At 33.6% G+C, this 13,786-nt stretch overlaps 1 protein-coding gene across 2 annotated transcripts; it reads right to left on the bottom strand.

Moving 5' to 3' along the window:
* Positions 1 to 1,230: 1,230 nt before the first annotated feature.
* On the bottom strand, positions 1,231 to 13,309 carry LOC149739501 (dyslexia-associated protein KIAA0319-like protein). 2 transcript variants are annotated; one of them, XM_089871646.1, is made up of 19 exons: positions 13,091 to 13,307; positions 12,391 to 12,570; positions 8,733 to 8,903; positions 7,766 to 7,884; positions 7,439 to 7,595; positions 7,154 to 7,251; positions 6,408 to 6,516; positions 5,857 to 6,020; positions 5,475 to 5,597; positions 5,268 to 5,419; positions 4,778 to 4,926; positions 4,192 to 4,337; positions 3,812 to 3,970; positions 3,348 to 3,493; positions 2,906 to 3,042; positions 2,673 to 2,795; positions 2,244 to 2,334; positions 1,916 to 2,016; positions 1,231 to 1,860 (listed from the first exon to the last, which is right to left on the bottom strand). In XM_089871646.1, exons 1-19 carry the CDS (start codon positions 13,134 to 13,136, stop codon positions 1,562 to 1,564), a joined length of 2,670 nt encoding a protein of 889 aa, XP_089727772.1. In that variant the 5' UTR covers positions 13,137 to 13,307; the 3' UTR covers positions 1,231 to 1,561. The 2 variants fall into 2 exon arrangements, with proteins under 2 accessions (XP_089727772.1, XP_089727773.1); XM_089871647.1 differs by lacking the exon at positions 8,733 to 8,903 and having other exon boundaries at positions 13,091 to 13,309.
* Between the last annotated feature and the right edge of the window lie 477 nt (positions 13,310 to 13,786).

Genomic DNA, 13,786 nt, shown 5'->3' with positions numbered 1-13,786 from the left:
AATTGTGTTTTACTTGTTTCAGCGCGAGCTGGCAATCGATTATTATGTATACACAGTTCAAAAATGAAATTCATATAACGACCTAAGTGTCAACCAGAGCCATAGAAATACCGAGTAGTCCAACCCATTGTTACGTAAAACACAAATTGAACGGCAATTTGGGTCCAAAATAACACAGTAGGTATAGGGAAAATGCATGTTTTTCGGTAAATTAGAGAAAAAATTGTGTCCAAAAACAAATTTAAAGGTTAAAAAGTGTAAAAAACAAGTGTTATTTGTTTTCTGTATCAAAAAAAGTCAAAAAATGGAATTAGAAGCGGTTGATTTGTGACATTTTAGTCATTTAATGGGGGTAAATTTATATGTTTTTTCAAAGAAATGTTTGGTAATGTAAATAGAAACTGTTTTACGCCTTTCCACAAAAGGAAATCGCAAATAAAACTCAACAAGTTCGTTTAAATTCATTGCGAAAGTCACCGCTTTTGCTCTATTTTGAACACACACAGACGGCAGTTGGACTACTCGGTGTTTTTACGACTCTGGTGTCAACAAGAACAACTGTTCGACGAACAAGAGAGCTCAGCTCTAACAAATGGACACGTAACATAATAAGCACAAACGTAATTACTCCCTTATACAATCACGGTATAATAAGCTTTACTAACAAATCAAAAACAATTAATAAACCGCGGGTTTCGGTGGTCTTTAGTAACCGAATAGTAGTAAAAGTCAGTAGAAAGTGAACTAGAGCGCATAGCTCTAATGATGGGCCACGCGGGTATTATAAGTTGATTAATGGGAAGTATTAGGATTGGGTAATGTGACGTCACTTTAGCGTCGAGTTGCAACAATTTCATACTGATCACGTTTTTGTGCGTTAGATTATTTCCAGCTTTTTTCTATTTGAATGTTTGATTTATATGTTTTCGTGATGTAGGATTTCGTTTATAAGACCGGTCGTTTGTGTTGAAAATCTCAAGCTGGCATAATCTAGTATGTACTATTGTCCAATCGAAAAATAATAACATAGTGTATTTTTTAAAATATTTTTATTATAATTTACATAAAATTATAACACCTATATTTTCAAGAAGTAGCTTTATTTATTGCTTTAGAAACTAGATGCCCTGCACTTTTCCTAATGAAAATCACATGCATTGTTGCGCGGCCGATAATTGTTACTTCAGCGTTTTTTTACGAAAACTCGGACTTGCATATAATGCACCTGCACAACTTCAAATAAAATGTATTGATTTAAACAGTACATAAATATTCTTTGTTTTATCGCATTTAAAATTGCCCTTTCAATCTCTACGACACAAAAACAAACAAAAAACAAGGGCAATTTTGTAGCAAAACAAAAGTTGAATAAAACTTCGGTGAGAATTATTTGAAAACAAATCCTGAAACAAGTGAAATAGTATACATTTTTAGCATGGACATTTTTTCAGTTGCACATAAAAGTATATCACAGCATTATTATTATTATATACAACACAAAACAATAATATTAATATAAATATGTGAAATAAAACTTTGTTAATAATAAAGTAAGTCATTTTTATAAAATCTCTTTGGCAAAATCGTTTTGATCTAAAGTCATTTGGTGATCTCCATCTAAACCAAATCCATCAAATGAATTATCAGAGTTATCTTTATCTAACAACTCATCTTGAAGCTCTACTAAAGTTTTTCGTTCTTTGACTTGATTCATTTTATGATTTGAATTTTTTAATCGTCGTCCCTTGGGTTTGTTGATTAATTTACGTTTTTCAAAAACTGTTTGGTCCTCATTGGATGATGAGGTCATACTTCTCATTAAGCTTGTAGTTTTATTTCTTCCTGTTTTCTTGTAACCATCTGCCAAGAATAAGGTAAGTCTAACTATTTTACAAATCCAACAGGGTAAACATACTTTTACGTTTGTATCCATTTGAATTGTTTTTTGAGGAAGATTTTCCGTTCTCTAGTAAAATGTAATTTTTCTTTTTTGAAACCCGATTTTGTTTTCGCCTTCTAAAAATTGAACAAGTTGTATTAATTAGTAGATCCAAATTGTGAATAATAATCGCACAAATCCTGTAACTTAATTTAAAATTTTGTTCATAAATACTTAGGGCGAAAATTATTTTTTAAGAGGTTATATTTTCGTTACTCTGACACCAAAAAATATGTTATGTACCCCACCGAAGAGTAATGTATGTTTAAGTCTAAAACAATCAAGAAATTATTGCATATTTTACCTTATAAAGAAGCATGTAATAAAATATAAAAGAAGACACACTCCAATAATGATGATTAAGATCACAATAACCACGTATAGAATGCTCCAATCTGTTGACAATAAACTTTTGTGGTTTATTAATGTTTAGCAGAACTTGGGTGTCCTCCACAAACGAGAAGATTGCGAAGCTACTATATTCAAACAACTGTATTCACTGTGTTAGTTGAGCCATACACAAGTAACACAACAACAAGGTTTTATACAAGACTAAACAAAATTACATTCTCTTTTTAAAATACCATAAAGTAAGCCATCAACAAGGTGCATGAAACATAACACTTGTGTTGTTATGTTTCATTCCACACAAAAATAAATAAGTTACATTTATTTGTCATTATAAAATTACTAGGAATACAAATGTAATTTCTGTATGGCAAAAAGAACCTACCACAATTCCGCTTTCCATCACCAAAATAAACCCGGAGAAAATCTTGCATCCAAAATACATCACACTGACATTGCTTTGAACCAGAATGACATTTCCCGTGATTGGAACATTTGTTTTCACAAACTGCCAACATTTTAAATAAAAAGGAGTTTAATATTTATTTTATATGTATTGTATTGAATACGTATGAGTTCTCAAATAAACTCACTTTTGATATGTAACATTAAACTTACTGTAAGTGTCCACCAATAATACTTCAACATCAGATACTGTACTACTGGAGCCAAATTTGGAGTTCAGTGTCTCTACAACATTTATGGCTGACAAGAATGTCCGGTCTGGTCGCTTGGCAGTAAATAACACCACAATACTACAAACATAAAATTAAAACACTTATGTTGTAGACCTTGTGGTACATACATCTCATGTCTACTTATGATCTAGCAATAGCTTTGTGAACATACAGCTTTATTTTGTTTAGTAGTATCTCAGATTGATGAATGTAATAAATATCAGGTGTGTGAAACAAAACACCAGTGTTGTAACAACTGTTTGTTGCATCTAACGCAGGGATACCTGTTAATAGCTTGTACACACCGGCAACTGTGAGACAAACACCAGTAATACTAATAAGAATTAGTTTTAAATATTCAGTACAAACACAGAAACACTTACTGTCCTGTGGAATGTATTGGGTAAACAGAATGAACAATCACTTCTGGTTTTCCAGATAATTCCAAATAAAGTTGAATTTGCTCAATAACTTTTTGAAGTTGAGCAAATGTAAATGTTTTCACTGGCTGAGCAATGTGAAGTTCAACCTGAAAAACACAAGTTATTTAATCTTGCTGTGGTTGCTAAACATACTGTGGGCAAAAAACTTGACAGGGTAACTGAAGTAAAACACAAATGTTTTATTGTGCATTATATGCGGTGACTTTATACAACATATGCATGTCTCTAATTACAAAGTGAGTGATTGGCAATTTAGTTTTTTTCTGTTTTCTATTTTGGAAAACCTATTAGTTAGGTTGGAGACTTGAGCGAAATTCGACGTGTGTTTCGCATAATGATGCATGGCAAGAGTGGAAGCAGCATTATGCTTCGGACCAGGAATTCGTTAAAACATCATGGCTTACCAAATAATTAAGTGATGGATTTTGTGCAACAATGACATTTACTTCTTTTGATGCCTCTCGTCCGCGTTTATTTTTAACAGTAAGTTTAAATTTATATTTTCCTTCCACAAGACCAGACATTTGTAGAACTGCTGTTTGGTCTGTATTGTTCAGAATATGCTGCAATGTAAAATTCAGGTTTGTAACAAAACTTTTTTAACATTTAAATTTAAAATTATAACTGCAATATACAGAGATAAGATGAACATCATGCTAACAACTTGGCTTCCATTTTTATATTTTAAAGCTTCTTAAATCATAAAATCAAGTTTAACAAAGGATGAAAAGACTTTACCCTCTTATTACAGGCCATGGTAGTCACAATAACCAATAATACTTACCCCTGCTGCAGGACTTGAGGGGTCAAGTTCCCAAAGAAAACTTTGAATGCCATAATCATCAACCACTCTACTGCCATCAAGTGTTACTGCATTATCAGGTAACGTAAGGTGAAGATCATTTCCAATATTAATCCTTGGTGGTTTCTCTGTTGAAGGTAAAAAAACATCTGATGTCTTTTCTGGGTGTAGAGGTCATTAATTTATTCATGCTGTTACTACCGTGTCCTTGGGCAAGACACTTGAGGTAATTGTTCCAACACAACTTTGTCAGTTGTAGATAAAAAAAACAATCATCCACAAAGTTACCAATGTGGTAACTCTTAAGCGGGCACAGGGTGTATGAAACTGAAAACCAGTGTTATAACAACTGTTGTTTTCCAGCCAAGCAAGAATAGAGTAAATTATATTCATTCAGAAAGTAGTGTGAACAATTTTAATACTTCAGTGTATTATATGGCGGTTATTTTACTATAACTTTTCATTCGGTGCTCGCGTATTACACAAAAACATTTTGTAATTAATTGGTAGCCAAAAACTATTTTGTTTAAGAAATTTAATATGAGTAAGATCAAATAAACCAAACTACCTGGTGTAATAACTATATTGACAGTGTCTGAATCCTCCAAGCCTCCACTGTCATGCACCGTGAGTTTGAATTCATATGTTCCAGCTTTTGTTAAACCAAATACTTTTGTGACTAATTTCCCAGGTTCAACTATGGTTGTTGCAGGACCACTGTAGTAGAAACAAAGTTATTACAACTCGCAACGTGGTACAGTGACGAGATTGCTGGGTTCTAAGCAAGTGAAAATGCATTTCAGGCTCAATGTTGCAACTATTGTAAAAAGCAACCACAAAAGTGCATAGTTGGTAACTTGTGAATAGACACCCAAACAATATCACAAATTGCACACAAATCAAAACAAGCTGACTATGGCCTATTACAAACCAAACCCCTAATTTGAAATTTAATATTGTGATATGCCACCAAAGAAAGATTTTCGCAGCTGGTGCAGTCAACAGCATTCATTTAAAAAAAATTTTTATAAAAGACAAACATTTATTTCCATAATTACCTAGTTTGCAGCCACTCTGAAGAAGTAATTCCCTTGTCATCACTGCTCATAGTTCCATTAAGTGTTGCTTCTGATGACTCTTCATCTTGAGCAAGAGGGGAAATAATTTCCTGTGCGGTTCCAGCATTTGCGACCGGTGGGTGATTTGATTCCTTTTAAAACAATGTTAAAACAGGAGTAACAACTTGTTTACGTCAAATAACATACAGGATGAACTATAACTGATACAGTTGCAGTGTCAGACTGTTTAGCACTGTCAGTGACAACAAGTTGAAACTTATATTCCCCAACTTCAAGGTTTGATAGCAGAAGACATTCAGATCTTGAATCCTTCATAAAAAAACAAAATCAAAATTATTAATAACAATAATTGATCAACAAAACTGTAATACCTTTAACACATGACTGTAATTAATATTTATCTCAATAAAATAGGATAAAAGAAATTGTATATGTTGCATATAATTTATAAAGTAACATTATATAGGTAATATACTATGTCAATACTTCTATATTAGTAAAACCAGTGTAAATGTTAAATAGGATAAAAAAGGATGAGAAGTTTATTTCAAATAAACCAAGAGCTCACTTGCAAGTCCACAACTTGCTTTGGACTATCAGGACTCAACGACCATTCATAACTTTCTATCCCCCAATCATCCTTGCTTCCATTACCACACAACACAGCACTGTCTTGGGGTAATGTAATTAATTGTTGTATCCCTGCATTTGCTATTGGTTTGTTGTCAATTTCTGTCGGCAATAACAACAAAAAGATTAAGACAACTACATCAAAAACACTTTTTTTAATAAATCAACTATTTAAAACTACAATTCCTTATTGGTTTATTTAATTTGATGAAAGAATGATCCTGTTTATGCAAATATCCAAGTAACTTTCCTGGGTTTTCTTATACACTCTGCCAGACAGTTTGTATAATTCATATCCGGGTTACTGGATTGGGATAATATCTTGACTTGTCCAACACATACAAACATAAACCACCATAGTGGCAACACCAAGCTTCGAACCCAGTATCCCTCTATGAAGCTATTTAACTACTATGTCCCAGTGTTGCATAAATATTTACAATCGGTGTTAAGTTATACATATATCTAAAAATAGAAAACTAAATATACTTTTGTTAACGAGGATATGAGCAATGGTTGAATTTGTGCGACCATCCGTGTCTGTGACGGTTAGTTTGTATGTGTAACTACCAGCTATCAAATGTTCAAGCTTTAAAATCTGAAACATAAAATATTCTTAAATATATGCAATTAAACTATTTAACCTCCGTTAGAAGGCTTCTTATTGTGGTGAAAGGAGCTTAGATGTGCATAAACTAAATAGACATCTCGCGTGGGTTTATAACGACCGAACACAACTTTTATATTCACCAACGTCTGATGTCATACAGAGCATGAGTTATCTAAACACACTTATTCAATCATTTGGTTATTTTCCTAGACCCTGTTTTTTTCGCCAAAATATACACATCCAATACATGTGGTAAAGGGAAGCATTATTTTAATGTTGAAGACATTTGCGTGTGCAAGGTTACTTGAAACATTTTAGCAGAAAATTTGGCTGTTTTAAAAGTGTACGCAGAAGCAATTAATCTTGTGTATTTATGATGGTGACAGTTAACCTTATGACCAGTAAATTTAGGGGTGGCCCTTATTATAGATACTGTTAGCAATGTACCTGGTTGATCAGCATTTGTTACTATAATTGACTCAATTTATGTGTTTTATAAGCCAACTTATGATGGAATGCGATTAAATATTACAATTTTAGTTATTATGTAACCACCAACAGCTTCTATTTAATTTGAAACGTTTATGCGTCTGTCACAGATAGAATTAAACATTAAGTAACCTACCCTGCCATCTTGTAATGTATTTTCCCCTTCATCACTTTGCAAGGGTCCTTCAACTAGTTTCCAATGATATGAGACGATACCATCATCATCTGATGACTCTGTGTAAAGATAATATTTGATTCATGTATTCATGTGATGCTCAAGCTTAACTAAAACCTAAGCATGCAAAGCTTTAAAACACACGTACAAAAAATTATGGTTTATAAATTATAATGCTGCATAGCAAAACGATAAAAATCATTTTAATTTTTAAAAAACGATCACAAAAAGATAGAAAAGTTATACTTGAGCCATCTAAAACAGTTGCATCATTAGGAAGTGTAAGGATTTGATCAGAAGATGGTGTTATGACTGCTAATGGTGGTTGGTTTATTCGAGGTGCTTCTAACACAGTCACATTCACAAATGCTTCACCATATCTGTTTAAATCTGTTGCTATTACCTGGAATAAAAGTGTCATGTATGACTGGTTTCAAAGAAGGAAATTTCTAAACAGTTTGATTAATTAAGTCATTGAAGCTTGAAGGTATATGCCATATGCTCCTCAGTTTAGAATAGTAAGGGACCTGAGGGTACTGGTAGGAAAGTAATTTTAACATAACAAAATGTCACCTTGAACTTATATTTTCCCGCCGTGAGTGAACTAAGTTTCAATGTACTGTCTTGCTTGCCTGCCTGCATCCCATCAAAATCAATGGGATTATCAATCAATTTCCATTTATATTCAAAGCCTATAAAAAGGAAAAAGAAAAACTGCTTCAGTAAACTACAGCAAAAAGTCTTTATACCCAAACACAAGAGCTGTAATAAAAGGCATTCTACAACATACTTTGTAGGTCGCAGTCGTACTACCATAAAAAAAAGATTTACCGCCGTAAGTAGTCACCTGAAAAAATTAGTTTACTTTTAGTAAGGTAAACAGCCTTAACGGTTCGGATTAATTATAAACATTAGAATGAAATTAATGTTTCAACTCCAAAAACCAGTGATGAAATTTCAATTATTTTAAAAACTCCCTTTTATTGCCTTATTAAAAATAGTTCATGTTGCAAACAAAGAATATTTTTGTCACAATTGAAATGGATTTGAAACAAAAGCAGTAGTTTTGTAAGACAAAAGATTTTAATTTGAGCAAACAATAAACTCAATCTTCATATAACATAATATTTAAGTTGTTCTGAAACACAAACAAAATCGCAAGCTTTACAAGAATACAGGACCTGATAGTACAAAGTCCATAGATCAATGTATGAATATTGGTCAATGTATTCAGTATACTATGATAAATAGTTTGTATTATGTAGTCCTACCCTGCAAAATTATATTTATTTTTTTACCAAATATTACAGAAATATATTTTAGTTCTTTTAGCCAACCCTCCCTCCCCCATAAACACCTGGCTAAACTTTTTCTAACCATAAAGATCCCAAAGAATGGCAACCTTATACGGCCTTCACTTATAGTACAAATATCTAATATCATAATATTCAACACAACTTTTTCTAAACACAGGTCTTACTACAGCAAAATCAAAGGCTTCCTTTTAAATGTATAAGGTTACATAACAGCAAAAACCAACCAACTACTGGGTTTCCAACCGCTTGTGCTGTAAGTTCTACTTTATCTTGAGGTAGTTGAATTTCTTTATTCCCGCTTACTATAACCACAATTTCACGATCTTGGCGAGTGCTTACTTCCGTTTCACTCGTTATACTTGGAGTTGTTGGTGGTGGAAGTGTATGAGGTAAATCTAAGCATATATTGGGCATTTATTTATCATACATTTGTGATAATTAAAACTAAAAGCTTATTTTAAGACTATTGCTGCCAGCCTAATATATATATATCCAAATCTCATTTTCTAATTTTATTTATTTAAAAAATCAGTCACTCGTCTAGCTATATTATCGTATTTATGTGGATAACAGACAAGAAGATAAGTAAAATTCCAGGTTGTTACCAGGGGCGCAACCAGGGGGGCTGTTTTGCTGTCATGACAGCCCCCTTTTCCGCAGACACGCACGCAGCCAGAAAGTGCTAAGACGCACACACACGCGTTGCATTCAATATTAAATTCGTTCGCTTGGAATTGGAACAATTTTTCGTTCAATTGTTACGTCACTTGGTCTATTGCAACGTAACTATTAATTATGACGTTTCATAATAAAACAATCTGGAGGAATGTGCCCACTGCCCAACCAACCACGACATCGAAACATCGTGTATGAGCGTCATATTTTTACGCTCTGCGCCGGTCTAGGAAATAAAGGAAGACGCATGCGGTAGCATACATTCCACACCTAACAAACGAAGCAATCGTTATGAATTTATTCTCGTGACAAGTGACGTAATGAAACTCTGGTTCTCTTGCGGTGACAACGAACGACTCTGTCTAAGCTCGGCCGGGACGATACTTTGTAATATCATATTACAATTTCTGTTGGCTCCAATTTACTGATAGCGTCGCTACTTGCTCGTATATTTGCACCAATTCAAATTCACATAATCGCGGTTTATCTGCATTTAAACCAGTGGTTTCCAAACTTTATCTACTCGCGTATACATATTTTTGGTTCATACAGCGTTCTCGTACCACCTACACACTAAACTACTAAAGCCTCGTGAACAACTCATTTTAAATAGTGAAATTAGAAACCATACCGCAGGCACACCTATTTTTTCCGCGGGTATTTGTAACACAAACTTGGCACTGCCTTTCTCAAAGTTGCGTGTAGAATAATTGTAATTTGCCAATTAAACAGGGTAACATGGTAAAATAAACAACATAAATAGGTTTCATAAGTAGCACTGCTGTATATTTACGATGTTTTCCTCAGCCAAGCAGCATAATTATTACGAAACAGTAGGGATTCACACGTGGATTCATCGCGTCATAATAGCGATTGTTTGACCTGGTAATTGATTACGACATAATAGCAATTCACACGTTGATTATCTGCGTCATAATAGCAATTGTCCCCTTGATTATTTAACCTGCATGTGCTTAAAAATAGTGATGTACCGAATCGTTAAAAAAACGATTCGGCCGAAACCGAATATTCGGCCATTTGTGCCGAATCAATTCGGCCGAATCAACCGAATCGTTTATGACGTCATCCGAACCTACGGCGATGGGCGGTCGGTAAAAACGACATAAAGGAAAATACTTTATCATGGCACCGTGTCACATACAAGTATCAACAATTTCAATATAAGTCTTTAATGTGGCAATAAAGCGTTGTGGGAAACATTAGTCTCCTAATAACGCGCGTATTTACGAACCAAAACTACAGGGAAGGTAAATCGTTGGGAGAAAAGCACAACGGTGACGGACGAGCGTGGATTAGATAAATTTAATTTTATTGCAACACGGACGAGCAGTTAATTCGAGAACTTAAAATTCTTTACTGTAACGGCGTAACCATTGACAAAACCTGTGTTACGCAAACAAAAAAAATTATTTACTTTTGTGACGAAAAAAACATTGTGTATGAGCGTCCCATTTTACGCTCTGCGTCGGCTTGGGAAATAAAGGAAGACGCATGCGATAGCATACTTGCAACACTTAGTAAGCAAAGCAATCGTTGTGAATTTGTTCTTGTAGAAACCGACGAAATGCTAATCTCAGTCTAATTTGCAAGCAGCCTGTTCCCTGTGGTATATAAATTGTCGGATTTTTATGAAATGTTTTTTGGATTTTGAATGTTACATAACGTAACATGTGTATATAAATTTTAAATTTAATACTTTAGGTGTAAAATTAATATCTTGCAACTGGGATTCACGAAACTCTGATTTTCGCGCGGTGCCCAAGAACGACGTTTTTGGCTTCTGTCCAAGCTCGGCCGGGACCATACTTAGCAATATTACATTACAATTTGTGTTGGTTCTAATTTCCTGATGGCTTCGCTCCTCGAACTTATATTTGCATCAATTAAAATTCATATAATCGCGATTCACCTGCATTTATACTACTCACGGTCACTGGCTTAAAACTATACCGAGAGTAAAAAAATTATTCGAAAACTTTACTTTTACATTTTGTATTCTGCTCTGTGCTAAAAATGTGCAGGGGATTGTGCGCAGACGCGTGCCCTATTTAGAGAGAAAAAGCGAGTGTTTCTTTATCGACGACCGGGAGCAGACGCGTGCACTATTTAGAGAGAAAAAGCGAGTGTTTCTTTATCGACGACCGGGAGCAGACGCGTGCACTATTAAGAGAGAAAAAGCGAGTGTTTCTTTATCGACGATCGGGAGCAGATTCGGTCGCGAATGTGAAGAAGTTTATCAAAGTGCGCGTGTGCCATAGCCCATAGAACCGTATCCGAAATGATTAGCATTGCTATAAGCATGACGATTAATTGAATTAAACTTATTTGTTGCAAATAGTCTTTAATTCTTATCTCACAAATTGCACAAGTTCTTGCTAATCGTATCTATATTGTCTGTGAAAAAGTTCGGTTTTTGCCGAATCTTTACGCACGATTCGGCCAAAACCGAATCTTTGTCAAAATCGCTGATTCGGCCGAATAAATTTGGCAAACCGAAACTTCGGTACATCACTACTTAAAAACAGGTTGGATATTTGCCTTTTCACGAATGCGCGTAAGTAAAGATAGGCTTGCAAAAATACTTTGTACACGCATAAAGCAACGCCTAAGTTTAAAAAGTTAGGAACACCGGTGTAGGGAATAAAGCATGAAATGTCACGCTGTACGTAATTTATGTGGATTAAAATAATGCTTACGACAATCACTAAAAGATCATTTGCGATCGTTTGGTTTGAACTTAATAATGTGCTCGCGTACCATAGTTTGGGAAGCACTGATTTAAACTAATCATCAGAAACAGAAATCATACAAAAGCTACAGATCGTATGGGAGCAAGTAAAACACGATTGTTTACCAATAATCTCGTTTGTGACGTAACAATCGTAATGGTTTTTCAAAGGTTTTTTCTGATGTAAATAATCGTTACATTATCCACGATGCACATGCGTAAAACTTGCACCAATGTTTCATCAGTTTATACTAAGTTAGATACGTCTTTTTAATAATGTAGTGTTAGTTTTAATTTACCGCGTAAAATAGGATATATATTAGTGTGCACATCCAATAAAGGGAGTGTTTTATCGTGTCATAGATAAACGTTGACTGGACATAAATATGACAGCCCCCTTTTGAACGCGCTGGTTGCGCCACTGGTTGTTACAATAATATTGCATAACAATCACTAACCTGTTGTGTTCAAAATAGTTTGAGGGGTTGACAAGTCTTGAAATGGATTTGAAATATCACCAACATTTCCATAACTTGACATTATCTTAGTGGAGACAGCATTAAGTGTTGTAGAAGTTGTAACATCAACATTCTGTTGACCTTCTAACAACATTTCAGATGTGGATAAATTGCTGCCATCTGGAAAATTATTAAATACAGTTAAAAATTAAAATATACTGCATATACAAACTGTGGGATAACGGCATTGTGTTAGTGTTATATGAGTCTTATATTTCATTCTACTATAGTACCTATGCATATAGATTGGATCATTGTCAAAGACCTGGAATTTAAGCTAGATTTGACACATTAAACTAAAAAGTACCCAGTATGGGGTGGTTAAATATAAAATTGTATAAAATATTTGTGATAGTTTACTCAGTCGTTTTTAGGAATTTAAATCCTGTTTCCCCCAAATTCTGAATTGCCAATGTGTGTTCTCCATTTAACATGCATGTCGATAATGTCAGTGTCACATTAAAGTTTTTCTTACAAATGTAACATAGAATCATACTATGCACAGGCATTTGGTTTAATAATACATTCAATTTTTTTTCAAAACTTACGTACGACTAACTAAATTGGGGTTTGTAACAAAGCTTATTTGATAAACCAAAACTTTTATAAGATATTGGTGCAGTAAAGACTTTATTCATACCTGTAAATCCAAAGAAAACAAGACATAACCAAGTCAGAAGAATCATGTTTATGCCTCAATGTGTAAGTTGTAAACAAACTGACAAGAATGCATCAAATAACCACTTTAAACACAATGCTTCAACATTTACTACGTATTGATATTATATTCCATCACTTAAGTCCTGAATATTAACACAAATATTAGAAAAAGGAAATAAATTTTGACTCTTAAGTGTAAATTTCGTATTAAACAATATTTGATTATATCAACATCCTGTTAGGAAAAGCAGATATTCAATTCTCATGCCTTTGTTCATATATAAAGTATAAACATTCGTAATTTCATTTTTTTGCTCAAACGCAGTTTAATCTTAGAAATGAAAAAATGGAATTCACTATTTCACCTAAATAAATTTACAAAACTATATCAGCCAATTTTTCTTAAGTTACTATTTTCATTTTTTTTAAAATATATATATACATTTATATAAATGTATAGTTTAATATTATGTCTAGAATCAATTCAGCCCCATTTTCTGAGTATTATGCGATTTCTATTAACAACAACATAAAATAATTGAAGTTTATATAGAAAAAATGACAATATGGGGAAAAGTATATACACATTTTTCGTTAATGCCAATGGCAAATTTCGTTTCTATTCTGTGAGGAGCTGTTTGCAATACAATTTTCACACATAAGAATTGAACCCAAA

This window comes from Ciona robusta, chromosome 2, assembly GCF_009617815.1.
Source record: "Ciona robusta chromosome 2, ASM961781v2".
Lineage (NCBI taxonomy): Eukaryota > Metazoa > Chordata > Ascidiacea > Phlebobranchia > Cionidae > Ciona > Ciona robusta.
Note: the sequence above shows the minus strand (reverse complement) of the source record. Positions and strands in the feature narration are given on the sequence as shown.

Coding starts and splice junctions, on each gene's coding strand:
- LOC149739501 (XM_089871646.1), bottom strand. CDS start 13,136: ATGATTCTTCTGACTTGGTTATGTCTTGTTTTCTTTGGATTTACAG. Junction 7,596..7,765: donor CGGGAAAATATAAGTTCAAG/GTGACATTTTGT, acceptor CTTTTATTCCAG/GTAATAGCAACAGATTTAAA. Junction 4,338..4,777: donor CAATATAGTTATTACACCAG/GTAGTTTGGTTT, acceptor TACCTTCAACAG/AGAAACCACCAAGGATTAAT.